A 19,444-nucleotide genomic window follows, 5' to 3' on the forward strand; every position below is an offset into this window, starting at 1 on the left:
AATCAACGTCCCCAGGACGCTGAAGAGCCTAATATTTCAACATACAGCAGGTTTGTTTATGTGCTTTTTAAAGAAAATTTTAATTGATTTTAATGCACAATTATATGTATATAATTTATGAAAAAAAATCCCAATTTCCTTTAAGAAGCTTCAGTCTTCAGCTCTCAGGCCCCCAGTGCCCTGTCTGATTTCATTCCCAGTGCTGCGATGTCAGGGAACAGACAGGTGTCTTTTGTCTTCCTGTACACTGAAGAGTTTGAGAGAAGAATTAGGAGGGTTGTCTTTTGACCAAGAAGTGTTTTTTTCTGCAAGGTTCAAATTATATTCGGTGGCGTGTCTGTCAAAATACAAGGAGGTCAGTGATGACATATCCCACCAGGTGTCAGAAGCATCTCCCAGGAAAAGGTAAACATCGAACCTGAACCTCAGAGCCCAGGTTCTCCAAACTGATGGAGAGTCCACAGTTTATTAGTGATTCAGACATAGGTCATCCACGGGCTTCCAGAGGCTCATTAGTTGAATGCTGAACGCGTGGTGTTCTGTCTGGAGAGGACTGGATAAAAATGAAAAAGGCATTTCAGGAGGAGAATGCAGAGCCAGGGGAGGCGCGCCCAGGAGACCCGGACACAGCATCATCACATTCTCCTATCACCTTTGCATCTATGAGACCAAACATCCTGTGAGCTACGGCCTCACATGCATAATCTCACTTCATCTTCATAACACTTATTATCCCCTTCAAGAGATAAAGAACCTGACGCTTCACATGGCTCGCCAATTATCCAGCAGGCTGTTTAGCTAAGTGACTACATTGTGGAATTATTAAGTGCAGGCATTAAGGCTGGCCTCCTGCTTGGCAATGCCGGCAAGAAAATTGGATCTACGAGGTGCTAGGGCCCAGGGGAGACTTGGAGACTGAAGTTATATTTTAGGCACACTTTATATATGCATATTCAATATTGTATATACTATGCATGTTTGGTAATATATATGTATTTATTAATTGATGATGTAAGAGTTGGTAAGATTGCAGCAGCCTCAAAGAAACTGGCCGGGGGATGTTGACATTGCCAAGGCAAAGGTAGGAAGGGTCCTCATCGAAGTGTAGTTGCTGTGCACAGCAGGTTTCTCAAGACGCCATCTGAGCAGGTTCTACTAGCTGTATTTAATCGGTCTTGCAGAATCAAACAGAGGGCTCATTTTCAGCTGCTGAGTTCGAAAGCAGACACCAGGGTTCTGGGAGCTGTTCTAAATGGGATAGCGTCATCTCCAGAGAAAATCACATCGACAATGACCTGGTTTCTGAGATCCACCCCCACACTGCAAATAAAGCTCAAAAAATAATTGCCACTTCATCATAGAGTTAGGAATTTTCTCCTTAAAAACTCCGGAAAGTACAGGCACCTTTTTCCTTTGTATTTAGTTATTTCTTGTTAAACTCCGTTAAAATTATGTCAGTGGATTTTCAAAGTTTTTGATTTTGACATCAAGTGTTAAACATTTTTTTAAAGGGGGTAATGAACAAAGTGGGATTCCAATTCTGTGGGATTGGAGGTGGAGAGAGAAGAAAGCGAGAAGGGCGGAAAAGAGAAATGAAATGCATTTAAATGACTTCATGAAGGCATTGCTAGGTGCTTAGGACTATGGGCTCTTTAAACCCTTTTTGTATGTAACAAATTTTTACTTATAATAATCATAAAAAAAAGTTTCTTCGGAGCATAATGCTCCAGTTCTTCCTGCGTTTCCTTTGGGCATTTGGCCACATGTTCATCCAGTTCACAAACGTTGAATTGCTCTAATTGCATCTCTGTTTTGCTTTTCTCAGTTAAATCCAGGTAGTTTTCTTGGTCAGTCTTCACATTGGGTGATTAGGCAATATCATCGAGCTAGAGGAACATGAATTCGTTGAACTTGCACTACACTGTGTTTTCATTGGGCTGGCATTGGAGGGCCCTAGAAGCAATTGCAGTTATTTTCGACAGCTTGCTGCTGGTGTCATTACAGACCCCAGTGTCGAGGTTGTCAACCCATAGCGTCCCGCAGGTATTCATGCCAGGAACAGCTCTGTCCTCCTTTACTTCGAGGCATGCTTTCCTCTTGGGGACAACACATTTCATGTGACTGTGCGTGGCCTTCTTTTTACCTCGGCCACTACATAGTTCAGAGCTTAATCCATGATCCTCTTGAGCAACTTACGGTCTGAATGTCTATTTACTGGCTCTCCCTGAGGCCTTTGCTGCTACCCCACCCTGGAATTCACTTGCTTTGAATTGCTTTCTCCATCCACCTAAACCTTATTTTGAATAAGCTGCCTGATTTGTTTGGGGAGCTAAGCGAGGTGTTCCTGACTAACAAATCCCACTTATAGGACACTTACCTGGGTGCCAGGTCCTGTTCTGAACATTTTGCCTGTTTTATCTTAAGGAAGCCTCATATCAGCGTGACGAGACAATGACAGGCATCATTTCCATTTGCCTTCGAGGAAATAGGCATAAAGAGGTTAATTACTTGTCTAGGGTCAGACTTGCTCCAAAGCTCATGTTTGTGCCACGATATAAAATAATGAATCCCAGCTCACCTGTAACACCATGCTGTGAGCCCAGTTCTCATTGTCTGCTGTTACACAAAACCCCTAGAGCCAATTTTGTGCAGACTTTAACTTTAAAATGTCTCCCTTTCCTTGGAAAGCCTTTGTATTGCTCACCAGAGTGTTGCTCCTTCTATTGAGGTGGGGAAAGAAGTTAGTTCATCAGGGGAGAACAAACCAAAAATGGTGTGATCCTCGTATTGGAGTCAACCCCAGAAAGGGCGTGGTTGGGAGCTCCTGCTGGGAAGATGATGAGAAGTCAGGTGGTCCCGGCAGCTCCATCTCCTAAGGGTTGCCTCTTCCTAAGGGTTGCCGAGTCCACGCAGGGACTTCAAGTCTACGGTCTCGTTCATCCTGATTCAACTCTGCCAGCGAGGTGTTCTCTCCATTTTACGGAACAGGAAACTGAGGCTCAGGGAGCAGAAGCCTGTTGTCTGATGAGTGGCAGAGCCAGTGTTCACACTCAGCCCGGCATCTCGCTGTACCCATGAACGCTGACTCTGCTTGTGCCAACACGAAGTTGAAGGTTGAACCCCTGTAGAGTGGTGGGGAGACTAGGACCAGGGAAGTGGGTGCTTCCCTAAGCAGCTCAGACTCGGGGCAGCTCAGGAGTTAATTTCCGCTTCCTCCACTGTGAAAATTGCCAGCAGTTTCCCACTGACCCGGCTGCTAAAGGGGTCACTGTGGGAATAGCCTCAGCCCTCATGTGTCCTCTGGACAAGGTCTCACCCAGGCAGCTGCAGGGGAGGAGGGGCCTTCCCTGTACCCGGCTCCCTCAGGCTGTGGCAGGCCTGGGCATAGGCTGGTAGCTGCTTATGCCCCATGGTAAGTGTGGGGACAGCCCAAAGCAGCCCCCTCTCCCTTGGCGAGTCCAGCTGCCTTGCACTTATAAGAGAAGCGCAAGGGGAGCAGGGCAGGCCCCATGGCAGAGCTGCTGTGATGAATGGCCACAGACCCAGACTCAGGGCTAAAGCCACAGAATCACAGTCCTGGAGGCCAGAAGCCCCAAATCACAGTGTCAGCAGGATCATGCTCCCTCCGAAGCCTCGGGGGAGGATCCAGCTTCTGGAGGCCACGGGTTCCCTTGGCTTGTGGCTGCATCCCTCCAGTGTCTGCCTTGGTTGCAGTGGCCTCCTCCCCCCATCTCCTCTTCTTAGAAGGGGTTCTTCTTCAAAATCACTGGAGTTGGGATCCACCCAAGTTTAGGATGATTTTGCCTTGAGACTCTGAACTAATTACATCTGTAAAGACCTAATTTCCAAATAAACTCACCTTCAACATTTCTGAATGGACATGGATTTAGGGGGACATGGTTAAAGCCACCACACACCCATAGGGTACAGTGAGGTTGCCCAGCACCCTGTCTCCATAAGTGTCCAGTGTCAGCCCTGGCAGAGAAGCTCCCTTCTTATGCCTGGGCCCCAGGGAGCAGCCTCCCTGCTTGCTGTGGGCAGCAGCATTGGTTCCTGCCTGGATACTTGGTGCACGTGTGTGCGACGTGGTTCCTGTGGGTGAGCCCAGCATTTGGCGATGCGGTCCTTGCACAGCCTGGTTTCCTGCACCTTCTCCATTCCTGCTTCCTGGCTTCCCTCTGGCCAGGCGCTGTTCTAACACCTTACCTGTAACTCCTCATTCAGTCCTCTCAGCTGCCCCAGGATCAGCATATCCGGTGTCTCCACTGGCTACAGAGAGTCCTGCTGACACGAAGTCATGTGCCCAGGCCAGTGCTGGTTAACTTCAGAGGTGGGATTTGAAGTGGTTCTAGCTCCTAGACCCTTCCCAGCAATGCTTTATTGCTTCTCATTAAAAGATAGAATCTCATTTTTTAATGAAAAATGCAGATAAGTAAGCATCTCCTTGACGTGTCCCAACACCAAACCATATATGTGCTATACATGCCATTTCTCCTCATATGCATTTGCATCTATTTCTTTTTTAAATATATTTATTTATGTATTTATTTATTTATTTATTTGTGTAGAAGAACTGCACTGTAGGCCAGAGGTGCAGGGGGTGAAAGGATTCACCAGAGACAGAGTGGGGAGCAGAACAGATGGATCTACTGAGATACACTGCTGAGGGGAGCAGCGGGGAGACAGGAGAGGTCTGCTGTGCCATGTGGGTAGCTCCCTGGCCGGGGATCGGACTCAGGCTGTCACCATGATAGCACTGAGGCTTTAACCCCTAGGCCACCGGGGAGGCCCAGCATCTATTTCTATGTCTGCACCTAATTACAGAATTTCATTTTGTGAGGTGCTATCAAGCTCTTGCAGAAAGTCACAGTTTGATTTTCGGTTAATAATTTGCCATGAGGAGCCTCTCTTATCTGTAGGCATCTCCTGCCTTCATTCTCCTGGGCTGCTGGAGAGAATCCCGTGGTGTGCAGGCGCCACAGTTTATTTAACCATTTCCCTCCAGAGGGCTGTTAGTCACATGGTGTGTTAGAAATCGTGTGTGCACTTGTGCAAATAGTTCTCAGAAGTAGAATTTCTGGGTCACAGAGTTCAGATCTTCTTGAAAACTTTAGACTGATGAATTAATTGATTTGCTTTTTTTTTTTCCTGAGTGGCCTCTTGGTGCTGAACATGGTCTTTGGAGTGAGAAATACCGAATTTCCTACCTGGCTCTGATAATTACCAGCTGTGAGACCTTGGGCCAATTAAATCACCTCTCTGCACCTGTCCCCACGTCTGTAAGATCCTGTCTCTTGAATTCTTTGAAAATGGGATGAATGGACTTAGGGAAAGGCCGACACTGTAGCTGACACTTAGTAAGACCTGACCAGATACTGACTCCTTCCCCCATCCTCTCGCTCACCCTCCTGTGTCTCCTGGTCTCCGAGATGCTCTGTCTCCTTCCCGGTAGGTGACAAGTTCAGCAACAGCGTCTTCACTCCCAGTGTGTCGCGATGCTTAAAAGCTAAGCTTTGGGAATTACGGTTCTCTGTGCCTCCACCTTTGCCTCTCACTGCCTCTGTCCTACAAAGTTGCTACGAATCTTCTTAGTTAAAAAAGAAATATTAACTCTCAGCCTTTTTTTCAGCCCAATTCATAGCAACTATGCCCCTAGAAACAATCAACACAAATTAAACTGACAACAGCTAAATGCACACAGGGTGAAATTTGTTATTGACTTAAAAATTCATAGATACTTGCATCTTTTTGGCCAACCTTGGCTCTCTGCACAGCTTTCACCCTGGAGAATTGGACTTGGAGGAATAATCGCCACGGAAGAAAGCTCAACAGCAGGAGTTATAAATTAGTAAAATTTGTTATGGTGCAAAAGCCGATCAATGAATCAAATCTTCATAAAATGTAAACGTAGAAGAATTGATCCCAGTGAAAATAGTTTCCAAAAAAAAAAATGGGAAACAATTTAAGTATGCCACGCAAGACATCGATCTAAGAATTAAATTAACTTAATGGAGTTTGTCCTGAAAAATGCTTCCTTGGTGAAAATTAATGTGGGTATAATTCTTACTCCAAAGTTTGTATTTGCGTACTCAGTCTGTGCTGGTTCTAGGCCACCTTCCCAAAGTGGTCTGGGGCCATCCCATGCTGGCTGCAGGGACAACCTGTGCCCAAGGCCTGTGTCTTCCCCGGCAGGTTCCATCCAAGGCCATTATGGGCCAGCAGTACCCGACCCTCCTCACCCTGTCCTGTGTCCAGTGCTCCTTGGCTGTCTCCACCGCACCACTGGGTACAGCGATGTCATCACCAGCGCCTGTAATTTACAACCCCCCTCCATCGCCTCTCAACGTCCAGCAGCCAGGCCCGTCCCATCTCCCAGAGGAGGAACCGGGGGTCAGAGAGGACCCACGACAGGGCTTATTCCAGATCAGGCAGGGGTGGACCTGACACCCAGTCACCGTGTCACAGCTGCTGGCCGGAGTCTCAGCTGATGTGTGTCTCCTCCTGGCAAGGCTTGAAGGGACCTACACATACCTTCATTCACCACCCAAGAAATGTTTGACTTTCAGTAACACTAGACTAGACCGCCACAGTGCACACACACATGAATGAGCGCACACACACACACACTCACACACTCCAGTTTCATTAATTCATCAGAACAAGTCACTGTCTTGTTAAAGGCTTCTTGAATGTTAATGAATGAATAATTAACTTTAACTATATAATTAGCCTTTAAATGTGCCGAGACCCCCAGAGAGCATCTGAAAACATGCGCGAGGAGATGAGGAGCTGAAACCGGAAACTTTTGATTAGGAAATGTCGAGCCACCCGACAGTACAAGCCCCTCCCCACCGAGGCCGGCCCTCACTCGCGCCCTGGTCTCCCTCTGTGGAGGAGAATTAGATTTGCTGACAAGCGCACAGATCCAGATCGGCGCTGGACTTTCCGGGATCCGTGCAGGTTGCAAAGGAGACCGGCTGCGGGAACAGGGTCAGCGCCACACACTCGGAAGCTGGAGCAGCTCTTCAGACTGCCGACGTGCCTGGCAGGAAACCGCTGGGTTCGAGAGGCTGAGGGCGCAGTGACACGGCCCTCACTCTTGCAAATACGTAGCGAGGAGGTCTCATTTCCCCCTCTCATTCTGAATTACTGTCGTTTCAAGTCACTTTCCTTGAGGACTGCGGTGGCAGGAGAGGGGATCAGCACCCACACAGCTGCCATGGTGCCTGCCCGGGTGGGGGTGCCATCTGCAACCCGCACAGACCAGCATGGCATTCGTCTCGGCTCCGGTTCTGTTCCAGGACTCACTTCGGGGCGCCGAGGTGTCATCACAGATATTTGGAGACGAGCTCATCCTTCTGTAGGGAGTGGAGGGGGCAGGGTCGGGGTGAGGGACAGCTTAGGGTTCTGGCCCCACCACAGTTCTCAGACTCAGTCCTGTGAGCCTCCCGCTACTCCCGGGACCCGTTAGGAGAAGCTATCCACCAGTGACAGCCCAGGGAGCTGGGCAGGAGCCGGGAGGATGGAGGGACAAAGCAGGAGCAAGGACATCACATGGAGCAGCCTAATGGGGTGTCCTTGCCGGTGCTCCCTCAAGCCTCCAGCTGACATCTGGGCTCTTTCCTCCAGGGCCAGCATTTAGTCTCCGTGTTATTCCAACCCGCAAGCTGCCGATTACCAGGCTGCCCATAGCTCACTCTGCTTCTGCACCCTGGGCTCCAGTCCCCCAGATGCTCTTGGCGACCCCAGCCCGCGAGTGGCTAATCAGCTGTGCACAGAGACAGGGAAGCGCAACCACCCGCCAGCCTTTCACAGCTGGCGGCTCTTACCCTGGGCTCTGCTCATGGCACTGGGCCTGATTCACGGTGTGCCCCCCAACACTGAATTTCATCTGTAAGACACAAAGCTGCCTCCATTTACCCCACAAGTATCAGGCTCTCAGCCATTGAGTTCTGCCCCACCATCCGCCTCTACTGCCTCAGTTTCCTCCTGTGGCTGTGGGGGTGGCAGTAGAGTGTCCGTCCTACACAGTTAGGGGTAAAGTCACGACACCTGTCCATAAAGCACTGATAGACAGTGCCGTTGGGACACTCTTGATTGGCCTCCAGGTGCAGAGTTAGATTCCCATCCCGGAAACGCATGTGTGTCGGTGGGAAAGTTCGCTCCGGCAGTGCCGACCGATAGCCGTCACCTTGGGATGCCCCTGGATGCGCACACGTGTAGTGATGTTTATTTTTTGAGGGATTCAGAGGAGAGAGGTGGGGGAGGCTCAGAAAGTCTTAATTAAGCCCAGGGTCTCGGCATCTCCATGGCAACCTTGGTAGCTGAGGCACTGACGGCACAAGCGCCCCGCCTGTCTCCCGCCCCGACGGGCTTCTCCTGAGTCTGCACCAGGAGCAAATGAACATCAGAGAGACAAGCAGGAGAAGGACCAGGCTGAACAATTTACATGGTTGTACCTTCTGAAGCATAACAGAGTGGGCCAGGGATACTTACCCCCACTCAGGGACGTCAAGGAGACGTAGGGGGCGTCTTCACGTGACAGACAAGGAGCGGGTAGCCTCGTCCTCACTCTGAGAGTAACAGTGGGGTTCTTAGACAGAGAGGACGTCCTCACTGTTGACCCTGCCCCTGGGTGAGACACCCCCCATGCTAGATCCTCTTCTAAGTCATAAGAGGGGAGCAGAGGCTGCTTCTCCAATTCGGAAGAGGCAGAAGCTGAGGGAGAGACAGTCTTTTCCTGGATTAAGAAAAGGACAGAAGACTCAGTCCAGAGAAAAGCTTCTCTCAGCCTCCAGGACCCTCACTGCTCTTAAACAAACTGCCTCCTTCGAGAGATGGGGACAGTGCTGGCAGCAGTGACCTCTAATTCCAATGTCAAGGTGACTCTCGGGACACTAGAAAAGCCTGCCTGGCCTTTTAGGGGAGACTGGCCCCACAGACTCATCAAGAGCACAAACGCCGCCATGGCCTGACGTTCTCAGGTCACAGATGTTGTCGGTCCCGGCCTCCTCCTACAGACGGGGCCCAGCGACCCAGAAAAAGGAGGTGATTTCCTGCCATGTCCAAATCGAAACCAGAACCCACACTCTCCCACCTGCCCCCCACTGCTGCAGCCGCACGCCCGGCCACTTCGACACACCAGGTCCTCTCAGCCTCCTCAGAGCCCCATTTGTGTTTCGGGGACTCTCCACCTGCTACTCCAGAGAGGCTGTTTCCTCTTGACTTGATGGCACTGATGGGCGTCCACAAGGACGGTGCCAGGATGCCCCGATCCACTGGGGTGATCCAATCCCCTCTAGTCCTCTCTGAGTGCCAGCCCACGTCACTGCATCTGCAGCCCAGGGAGAAAAAGTTTCAGTCTCTCTGTGAGACAAACCTCGCCACCTCCCCCCATCTCTAGCCATTACAGGAGCAACCAGTTAAAATGAAGAATGCAGCTGTAGCCCCCAAATAGTTTTGTGCCCATAGGGAGCCCTTCAGCAGCTGTCTCTGAGAGGATGTGGCATTTTCATCCTCTCCTGCCACTTTTATTTTTCTTTGCTTCACTCTTTTATGTTTTCTTGCTGGAGAAAGAGAGGCAGTGAAGTCGAGAAAGTGTCAGGAAGTTGAGTAATCTTCGATTTAGATTTCCTCCCTACTTTAGAGCGGAGACATCCACCCTCACGGCCAAGGGCGAACATCTCTGCCCTCTCAAGTAACTTTAAAACCCGAAGCGCTACAGCAGCCGTAACGAGGGGCCTGGGCGGTCAGTTAGGCCTGGCCAGGCCAGAAGGGTCAGCGGGGGCAGCCTTCGGGGAGTGCTGACAGGAGGGCACACGGGACTTCTGAGATCTGAGGCCACTCTAGATCGTGACCTTCAAGGAGATGGCGGGCATATCCTTTCAGCGTGTGAAACCTCACTGCGGGAGTGTCACCCCCATAAAAGAAACACATCAAAACAGAAAAAGCACCATTCTGCGCGTGGCTCTGTGGTCGCCGCATGCGGTGGGAAATGAGAAAAGACAGCAGTTATGTGAAGGGACGCGTCCGGCAAGACTGCTTGGGGAGTGACAGGAGGGTTGGCCAGCCACAGCCGTGGGCTGGGCTGGTCTGAGACTCTTCATTGGCACAGAGATTACTGGAACAGAGTTGGCCCGTTTTTTGTCTTCTCGGTGGCGGCTGCTTCCCGCAGCCGATCGGTCCCCGCGGGCTGCCGTCAGCAAGCGCCACGGGCTGGGAGGGTTGAGCGGCGGTTCCGGAGGCTGGAGGTCTGAGGTCAAGGTGTTGCAGGCCGGCTCCCCTGGGGGCGCTGGGGAAAGGTCGCTTCAGGCGTCCCCCAGCTCCTGGGGCTTGTGGCAGCAGAGCCCCAGCCTCCGCGCGGCCTCTCCCTGGGTGTGACCCGCTGGCCCCATAGGACGAGGCCACCTGCCCCGCTAACTAACTACATCCGCAAACGCCCGATCTCCAAGTAGGGTCGCATTCTGAGGTCCCGGGCCTAGGACTGCAGCATATCAGTTTGGGGGGCACATTTCACCCCACATCAGGTTGCGCCAGCAGAGCCGAGTAGCCGCAGCAGTGGGCTGCATGACCCACGGCGTCCCAGCAACTCACCCTCCTGTCTTTACAGAAAAGCTTCCCAGCCCCCACGCTCAAAGATGTGTGTGTGTAGACGTAGGTGTGGGTGTACGTGTGTGGGTGCACAAACGGAAAAAATTTGGAAAATCATTCACTAATCTATTCAAAATTTGCTGTGGAATTATGAGAAATTTAAATTTTATTTTTATTCTTAGTGTTTCCTACATAGAGAATTCCGATCAGGTTTCTAAAATCTAACAGGCATTACCTTCTTGTGGTGTAACCAAGCAGTGACCCTGTTTCTTTGGGGAGGAACAATGTCCTTCCCACGTCACCTGGTCCCCTTCTTGCCCCCAGCCACCAGGCCCTCCTGTCCCTTCGTGCTTTGGCAGGTCCCGGTGCAAACCTTCCTAAACAGGCGCCGTCCCCGCAGCCGGGAGCACTAAGGACAAACACTTCGCGAACCAGCAAACTGTTTACTCACTTGGGCATAAGGATTCTTCGTGTCTTTATTTAGCCGCCTCTTGTAACTTGGAGAGAAAAGGTTGCAGCTTTTATCTCCTCATTATAAATAGATCCTTCCATGATGAGGGGATGGAGCGACGGTGAGTCACCGTCCCCAGTGTGTGAGGTGGGGTCAGGCTCCCGAGCCGGGCCCTGGCTGCTCCCCGCCACCCCTGACCCCTGGCTCTGTCTTGCAGGAAGCTGGATGCCTTCATCTACGACGCGGCCGTCCTGAACTACAAGGCCGGGAGGGACGAGGGCTGCAAGCTGGTGACCATCGGGAGCGGCTACATCTTCGCCACCACTGGCTATGGAATCGCCCTCCAGAAGGGCTCCCCTTGGAAGAGGCAGATTGACCTGGCCCTGCTCCAGTTTGTGGGTGATGGTAAGACCTCAGGTGACCCCTACGTTCAGGGGGCCTGGTGCCCTCCCACGCTGTCTCCCGGCTGGCTCTCCAGCGGGTCTGTGGATGACGAGTGTGCTCGCTGAGAGCGTTTATTGAATGTTCATCACACGACGCCGGGTTCTTGGGCTGCTTATAATGGAAACCAATTCTAGGCAACTGAGTTTAAAAAAGGGATTTATTTTAAGGATGCAGAACTGTCTATCTCAGTGAATTTAAGAATGAGTTGAGCAGATAGGTTGGAGAAAAAAGCAAGAAGAACCAGGGCCATTCTGGGGTCTCAGCAGCCAGAGCCATAGGTGCTCCCTCCAGCGCGTGGAGGACGGGCAGCCCCTCCCCTAGGGGCGGTGGCCATGTCTGGGGACTCTTGATGGTCATGCCAGAGAGGCTGCTTGCCAGTGGCATCTGAAGGGTACAGGCCAGTGAGGAGGGATGCTGACAAGCATGTTACAATGGCCTGTGCCTCAAGCGCAGTACTGCCTGGCCCCCCACCTAATGCCATAGAGTTGGGATTGAGGAGCCCCAATCTGCTCTAGGGCAGTGACAGAGCATGACCAGGGGGTAAGACGCCCCAGTTTTTGTTCTCCAAATTTTACATTTCCAAGTGAAGCATTTGGGGGTCAGCCACTCTTTCCTGGACCCACAGGAATAACCAAGTGGTGGGTTATGTCATCCCAAGCTAATACTCTTAACAGTATCCCATGGAGCCGTGAGGCGAGCAATCTCCAGGAAAGGAAAGGGAGCAGGAGAGCCCCATGGATTTCCAGGAACATCCACCCCAGGCACCTATCTCGCAGCAGGGGGCTTTCCCCACTCGGCTGGTGGTCTGGAGGGGGTGGCGTGTGGAAACGTCCTGTTGGCCAGGCGGCTCTGTCTCCAGCACAGCTCATGCCTCTGCCTTCTCTTCTTGGTTGCTGGTGACCTCACCTCACCCTGCAGTTCTGGGGGCCTTTTATGGTTCCTCTGGCAGGTTGGCTTCCCAGTGAGCCCCCAACACTGAGATGGAAAAAGCAAGGTGTTTGGGTTAGTTAGGTGTGAGCCGACTGCAAGAGCTCAGGATGTGGGGCCAAAGCTGCATTCCAGAACATTCCACAGTAGTTGCACAACATGTCCCGCCTGTCTGCACTGGGAGAGGAACATCTTGCAGCCACCGCCATCAAGGGCAATGATGGAATGGGCTGAGGTTAGCGCACGGGGTTGGTGTGGATTTGAACAAAGTGCCTAATTCCTTGCACTTCTTCTCCTCTCTCTGTTCCCAAAATTAAGCCCTAGATTCTCCCAGCACCATCAAGAAATCTAAATGTGTTTTATATTTAACTCCCAAATGAGAAGCATCTGATTCTTTGAATTCTCCAGAGGACATTTGTACCTTCCCTGGCTCAAGGGCCGTGAGCTCCACAGGGCAGTCGGGAGCGTGGGCGGGGTTGGTCTGGCGTCCGCAATAAGCACAACCGTGTCCCTAGGAAGGCAAGCTGAGGGGGGCTCTTCCCACGCTGGGGGCCCCTGGGCTAGCTTCTCCTCACTGCAGTCTGATGGTCAAGGGTGTGGCCTCCTCTCTACGGGTGTTTATTCTGAGGTTGAAGGGGCAGCAGGTGCCTGGAAGTAGCTCTTTACCTGGCTATGTCAGAGGCACAAAAAAGTACCCACCTGCACATGCATAGTCCAGGTCTGTGTCCTCTTACCCTCTGTCCAAAGCAAGTCAGATGGCCAAGTCTAAAGTCAAGGGACTGGATGTGTGCACTAGATTTTATGAGAGGAGTTCTATGAACTAAGGTTGTGATAACAGAGAGGGTAAGGATTTGGGGACAGTTTTTTTATCGGCCACAGTGGTTGTCTTAGCGCCTCTTCATGGGGCAAACTACTCAGCAAATGAGTGTTGTTTCCAATAGAAAATACCGCAGAATCTTGGGTATAGTAGGTACATGGGTTAGTCAAGGATTGAATGGACAGATCAACACATGGATGAATAGTTGGTGTTGGGGTGTGTGTATTTCATTTGATACAGACTTTTAAATGTGATCAGTAACTGTCAGGTAAGTGAGCTTTGCTGTTGCTGTGCCTCTTGCCACATCTATTATGAACCAGCTAATTTATTTAGGGGATAGAATATACCAATCACCATCCTGGATGCATTACATGCTTTCTTTAATATTCATAGCAATCCCATGAGGTTAAATATTGTGTATCCCCATTTTACAGAGGAGGAAACCAAAGCTCAGTGAGTGGGCTTGTGAGTCTCTTGGCTAGTAAGTGGACAGGCCTCTAGTTAAGGGACCTAATTCAGGAAGGGGGTCAATGAGTAGACTCCTTTTTCACTTGTTTTCTTGAGATGTGTATCAACATTAGCTAATTAGGTATTTGAGATTTATAAGAAGGAATAATTTAGTGCATATATTAATTAATCTATTGCCCCACTTGTAAATACCTCTGAGCTTATCTTTCTTAGCCTTAGTTTACTCATATGTGAATGCATACAGCAATATTTACCTGATATCATTGGTGCGAGAATAAAGTGAGATAATGCTTGTAGAGGTTATCTTAGCACAGTGCCTGGAACATAGAAATGATTCAGTAAATCACCACCACCACCACAATCACCATTATCACCTTCATTACGATCATCACCATCATCACCACCAACAGCATCACACCTGTCATCATCACCATCACTGTCATCACTACCATCATCATGAACACCACCACCATGATCATCACCAGTCCAATCACTGTCATCACCATTATCACCACCATCATCACAATCATCACCATCATAATTACTACCATCATTGTCATCATTGTCACATCATTATCACCATCATCATCACATCACCACCACCACTACCCTCACCATCATCAACACCAATACCTTTATCTTCAACAACACATCATCATCACCATCCCTCTCCCCTCATCATCACCATCACTGTCCATGCATAACTCCAGTATTCAACAAGGCTAGTTAGTGTCACATTGGTAATAATATGGTCAAGTTAATCTCATGGAGACAACCGTTGTGGAGCTGAACAGAGAATTTTCTCCTTGTGGCAAATAAAAGTAAAAAGTATTGGAATTGATGTTTCTGTGTCCTTTGGGTAAATACCTAGGAGTGGAATTGCTGAATCATATGGAAGCTCTATGTTTAGTAGGTCCAGAAATCTCCACACAGCTCTCCATAGTGGTTGGACCAGTTTGCACTCCCACCAACAGTGCAGGAGAGTTTCTTTTTCTCCACAACCTCGTCAACATTGGTTGTTGCTAGTTTTTTTGATATGTGCCATTCTCGCTGGTATAAGATGGTATCTCATTGTAGTTTTGTTTTGCATTTCCCTGATTACAAGTGATGTTGAACACTTTTTCATATGCCTGTTGGCCATTTGCATTTCCTCTTCAGAAAGTAAAGGCATTCAAGGGTATGCTCCTTGTACCAGAGAGCATCTAGATTCTCATAGATGTGTTCTGTCCTGGCTCATTGCTTTCTTGGTCAGACTGTCAGAGTTGGGGAGCATGTCTCAGTTCCTCTTTAGAGGCCATCTGGAGGCAAAGACATGGAAGAAAAAATGGCGTTGCTCCAGGGGGCATCTTAAGATAATCTTCCCGGAAAGCCATGTCCAATTCTGAATGTCTCTCTAGGAGTAAATACATGAATTAACGCAGCTGCATAAATATTTCACTTATCTTATGCAGCTTCAGCAGGATTAATTATGCTCTAAAATTAGACCTGTAAAGAGCACAGTGCTGAGCAATACCTAATTATTATTCATCCTCTAGAATGGAGTGTTTATCTCTTGTTATAGAGTAGCTTCGGTGGACGATTACAAGTCTAATGAGTGTCAAAAGTATAAAAAAAATTTCCTAATGAGCTGTGTAAATATAACCTTTCAGTGGAGTGTTTGATTATTGGAGGAACTTCTTACATGAAGCCTCCCAGGCGTTTCCCTATGCAAAGGATGACTGCTCTGCCTTAAACTTCATGGGATCCCATGAAGACCTGACCTTCCTTTTCTTGCCTGACTGTTGTGTCCTTCCTGAAATAGTGAGGTGAATGCACCATGGGAATTTGGGGGCCCTAGCTGGCCAGTAGCCATACTCACATTGCTCACATGTGGGCCTGTGTCTTGGGTAGATGAGGCCATGGCCATGGAACAAGATGAAATATACTAGTTGCTTTTGTTGTTTTTTTTTAATGGAAGGATGAAAGGACAGGATGAGTCATAAATAAAACAAGTGAGATTTAGACAAAGAATAGATTGCCCTGGAGTTCATAGAGCCTCATTCATTTACTCATCCAGCAACCAGAAAGTATCTATCGAGCATCTGGTATCTCCATGGCATCTAAAAGTTAGCACTTGAGTGAGAACATAAGGACTGAACAATTCTGGGACTTAAATTTCTGGCTTCAAAGGGGAGTTTGAACAAGGGATTTCCTATGTACCATCAATCTCATGGATTTTTGATTTTTTAATGTGTTTTTGAGACTTGAAGAGATAGAAGGAAGATCAGAGAGAGGATAAAGCCCTTCTGATGTATGTAGAGAGGCCAGCAAAAAGACATTGAGGGGAACAAGATTATATAATCATATTATTCAGAAACAAGTGACACTGAGGAAAAGGGAGAAAATATTTGCTTTTGGGCTCCTACTCCGTGGCCCAGCACCCTGGCAGGCACACAGATACATAGCAGAGGAGCTAATAACTTCATGCAATACCTGCAGTAGAGCTTCTGATTTCTGTTTTGCAGAACAGGAAAATGAGGTTCAATTGGGTAAAGTGAGCAATGCAGAGTTCACATGTCAAACTCTGATGGGAACCTAGGGATCACGTTAAAACACAGACTCTATTTCAGCAGGGCCTGGGATTCTGCATTTCTAATAAGTTCCCTGGAGTTTCCAATGCTACCTGTCTATAGGCAACACCCTGTACACATTTTTATTGAGATAAAAATTGAACCAACTTCATCGGTTGGTTCAAATTGATCCCATCTCTGATTGTCTTTCCACTTAGCTCCTGAAGAAATCTTGCTTACTAGTGGCCAGACCACCCCAGCTCTAAGTAATAAGCTCCAGCACCAGGAACATTTAATCTCCCTCCTTCTATTTTGCTCAGTTTTCCTGGTTGTTAACTTATTTAAACTCAGAAATATCTTACTTGTCTCTGGTATCTAGATTGAGTTCATTGAATGAATGAAATCAGACATGCATATTTATCATGTTTTAATTATTCATATGATCTATGCCTTCCCACACATCTTATTTAGATACATATCTACATAGATTCCACATGTGATATATTTTAAAAATATAACACATTTGTCTCTTGTATTAACATTGTATTAAGAGTGGCCACCTTAGCCCATTTCGCTGGGACTCTCTGTTTTAAATCTGACTCTTATGAACTGCCTGCTCTTCTATGAGGCCCCCACACTGCCAGCCGGAGCAGAGAGAGAGAGAGAGAGAGAGAGAGAGAGGGAATGAGAGAGAGAGATTGCTCAAGTTCTTTGTGTATCTTATTAGGATTTTTGCAGATTGCTCTGGGCCACGGAATGGGTTGCTAATACCTTCGGCTCTGCCCGTGTCCAGCTTCCCTGCTGATGTCTTTGGGCTGACATCAGAGTCTCAGGGAACGCTGGACCCCCCACTGCTCAGCTGGTCCATCCCCCCTTCCTTCCCTGGGCTGGTTGGGGCTGGCATGGCAGGGTGGACTGGGGAACTCACTGGAGGCCCCCAACCCTACATCTTCCAGCTGTCTGCAGTGTCTAAAATTCCTGCATGTGAAGTTTTTTTTAGAAAAGCATGAAATCTCTTCCTTTGAAACTGGTGTTCCTTCTCCCGCCTTCTAAACTCATTTCTGGATTTGACATCTGACCCAACCTTCAGCCCACGAGCCCTCCCTGCAGACTGCACGAAAGACCGACCACAGCTCTAAACTACCCCGCACACCGTGCCCCGGGCGCAGGGCGTTCTGTGGCATTTAGCCGAGCAAGACGGGTGAAGTGGGGGCGGGGGAGGGGCACATAGAGTTCAAGGGCTTCCGCCCTGGATGACCTTGGGCGAGTTCAGGAGCTCTGGTTTGCTCATCTTCACAGCGCTTCGGAGTTGTGCAGGACTGAGTGTAAGTACAGAGAAACCAGCCTAGTTCTCCCCTTTCCTCTCTGTGAGCCCCTCAAGGGCACCCTGTCAAGCCCACTGACTGCCCGTCCCCACTCCCAATCCCCCAGCCTCATGCCGAGCCTGGCGCACAGTAGGAGCTCGTGACTACGTGAACGTGTGGATCTGAAAGCACGACAGACGTGCTCTCACAAGCTTATGTCCTCCTTTAAGTATTTTCTCTGATGAAGGGGGCGCTGTTTTCTCTAGAAGGACATTCGGGGTTTCTAGGGAGCAGGATGCCAAGCAGGCACTTTCTGAATCCCTCTGACAATCTCGCCCCTCTCTGGCCCCCATCATGGGTATGAGAGCCAGTCCCCCCGAGGTCTACACCGGGTGCTGCTGTGGATTGTTTTAACACACATCTGGGGTGGTTGTAGCCAGTGGGAGTGTGTGGGCCCCGACTTCTAGAACCTGAGCAGGCCATACACTGTTACACAGCGCGCGGTCTCTGGTCGAGTGGGTCACCGAGGGAAAGTGTTTTCATCCGGGTGTGGCAAAGGGATGGCCGCCACCCAAATCGGAGGACGATGTTTTACTGAAGCACAGCCACGCCCACTCTCGGGGTGTCTGCAGCAGCTCTCCCCTGCTGATGGCAGAGGGGACAGTGGGGCCAGAGACCTGGAAGCCACTGCGGAGCCCCCGTGGTCACTCCCCGGCCCCTTCCAGGAGGCGCGTGATGTCCCCTTCTCCTGGGTCACCCGAGGGAGGTTAGAAGGGCGGAGAAGACGTAGCACCGTGGGCGTCCCAGGCCCCCAAGGGAAGGGAGAAGATCCAGGTGGGATAGGAAGGAGGCGGGGAGGGAGCGAGGGGAAGGACATGTGAGGGGAGAAAGGAAAAAAGGTGGGGAGACGGCGATGGAGGAAGAAAGAGGAGAAAAGGACAGTCTGGAGGGAAGGAATCGGGGTCGAGGGAGAGACAGGGACAGATGAGGAGGCAGCAGTGGGCAGGAGAGACCAGAGGTGGCCACGACCCGCCAGCAGCCCCGGCCTGGGCCCCTTGGAGCCGCCTGCGTCTGTCCAGCGAGCACCCGGCCGGGTGCAGGTGACCCGGCGCGGCGGCGCGTCCACCGCCCGTCTCGGCCCTGGGCTGAGCGAGGCCCAGGCCGCTGGTGACTCACCCTCCCCGGGAGGTGTCGCATCTGGCTCCCGCGGCTTCCCTGCCTGCGCTGCTCCCTGACACGGGCCCTGTGTCCTCAGATGACTCAACAACACCCCGGAGCAAACCAGCAGCCTCGGCCCCTTGAAAGCAGTAAACACCGAAGCGAGGGCAGAGGAAGGAGGTGCCCCAACACTGAGGACCCCCTCCTGTCGCTCTCACCAGCCACGCCACCATCACCGGCGTGACCGCTGTTTGTGCAGACGCTTGTGATGACAGGCGGCGTGGAGGCGTGCGCGTGGTCACAGAACAATCTGACCCTCTCCATGGATTGCTTTCATGGCGTCCTCGCCGTGGTGGGCCGGCCTGAGTTGCAGTGACTGATGCTTGTTTACAGACGAGGAAACCAAGTCACAGGAGGGTCGAGTAGTGTGTCCACGGGAGCCGGTGGCAGGCTGGGTTTGGAGCTGCCCCCACTACCAGCTAGTGGTGCTTCCCTGTGAGTCTGAGAAGGCAAACCTTCTCACCTGGAATAGGGCAAGAGCAGGAGCAATGGGCTGATAGACTTAAGGTTAAATGTCCCTTCCCTGAAGGAACCACGTCCTGCAGATGCCCCTGGGAAGAATAACCTGGTGGCTGAGGCTGGGTGACAAGGGAACTCCTGATTTCCATGGCAAAGGAGACTTGTCTGCACCCCAGACTCGGCGCCATGGAGCAGACCCAGTCCAATTTTTTTTTAA

General features: G+C 50.3%; 1 protein-coding gene across 3 annotated transcripts in view; it reads left to right on the forward strand.

Annotated features, from left to right (window-relative positions):
* The window catches only part of GRIN2A (glutamate ionotropic receptor NMDA type subunit 2A), a 335,998-nt gene that overhangs the window by 287,909 nt on the left and 28,645 nt on the right, over positions 1 to 19,444 (forward strand). For all 3 annotated transcript variants that reach the window (XM_054693848.1, XM_054693846.1, XM_054693847.1), the window contains one exon: positions 11,259 to 11,446. In XM_054693848.1, the coding sequence (XP_054549823.1) occupies positions 11,259 to 11,446 (188 nt within the window). The remainder of the gene's footprint in view (positions 1 to 11,258; positions 11,447 to 19,444) is intronic.

Source organism: Talpa occidentalis, unplaced genomic scaffold (assembly GCF_014898055.3).
Source record: "Talpa occidentalis isolate TD23 unplaced genomic scaffold, MPIMG_talOcc4v2.1 talOcc4.12, whole genome shotgun sequence".
NCBI classification, from domain to species: domain Eukaryota; kingdom Metazoa; phylum Chordata; class Mammalia; order Eulipotyphla; family Talpidae; genus Talpa; species Talpa occidentalis.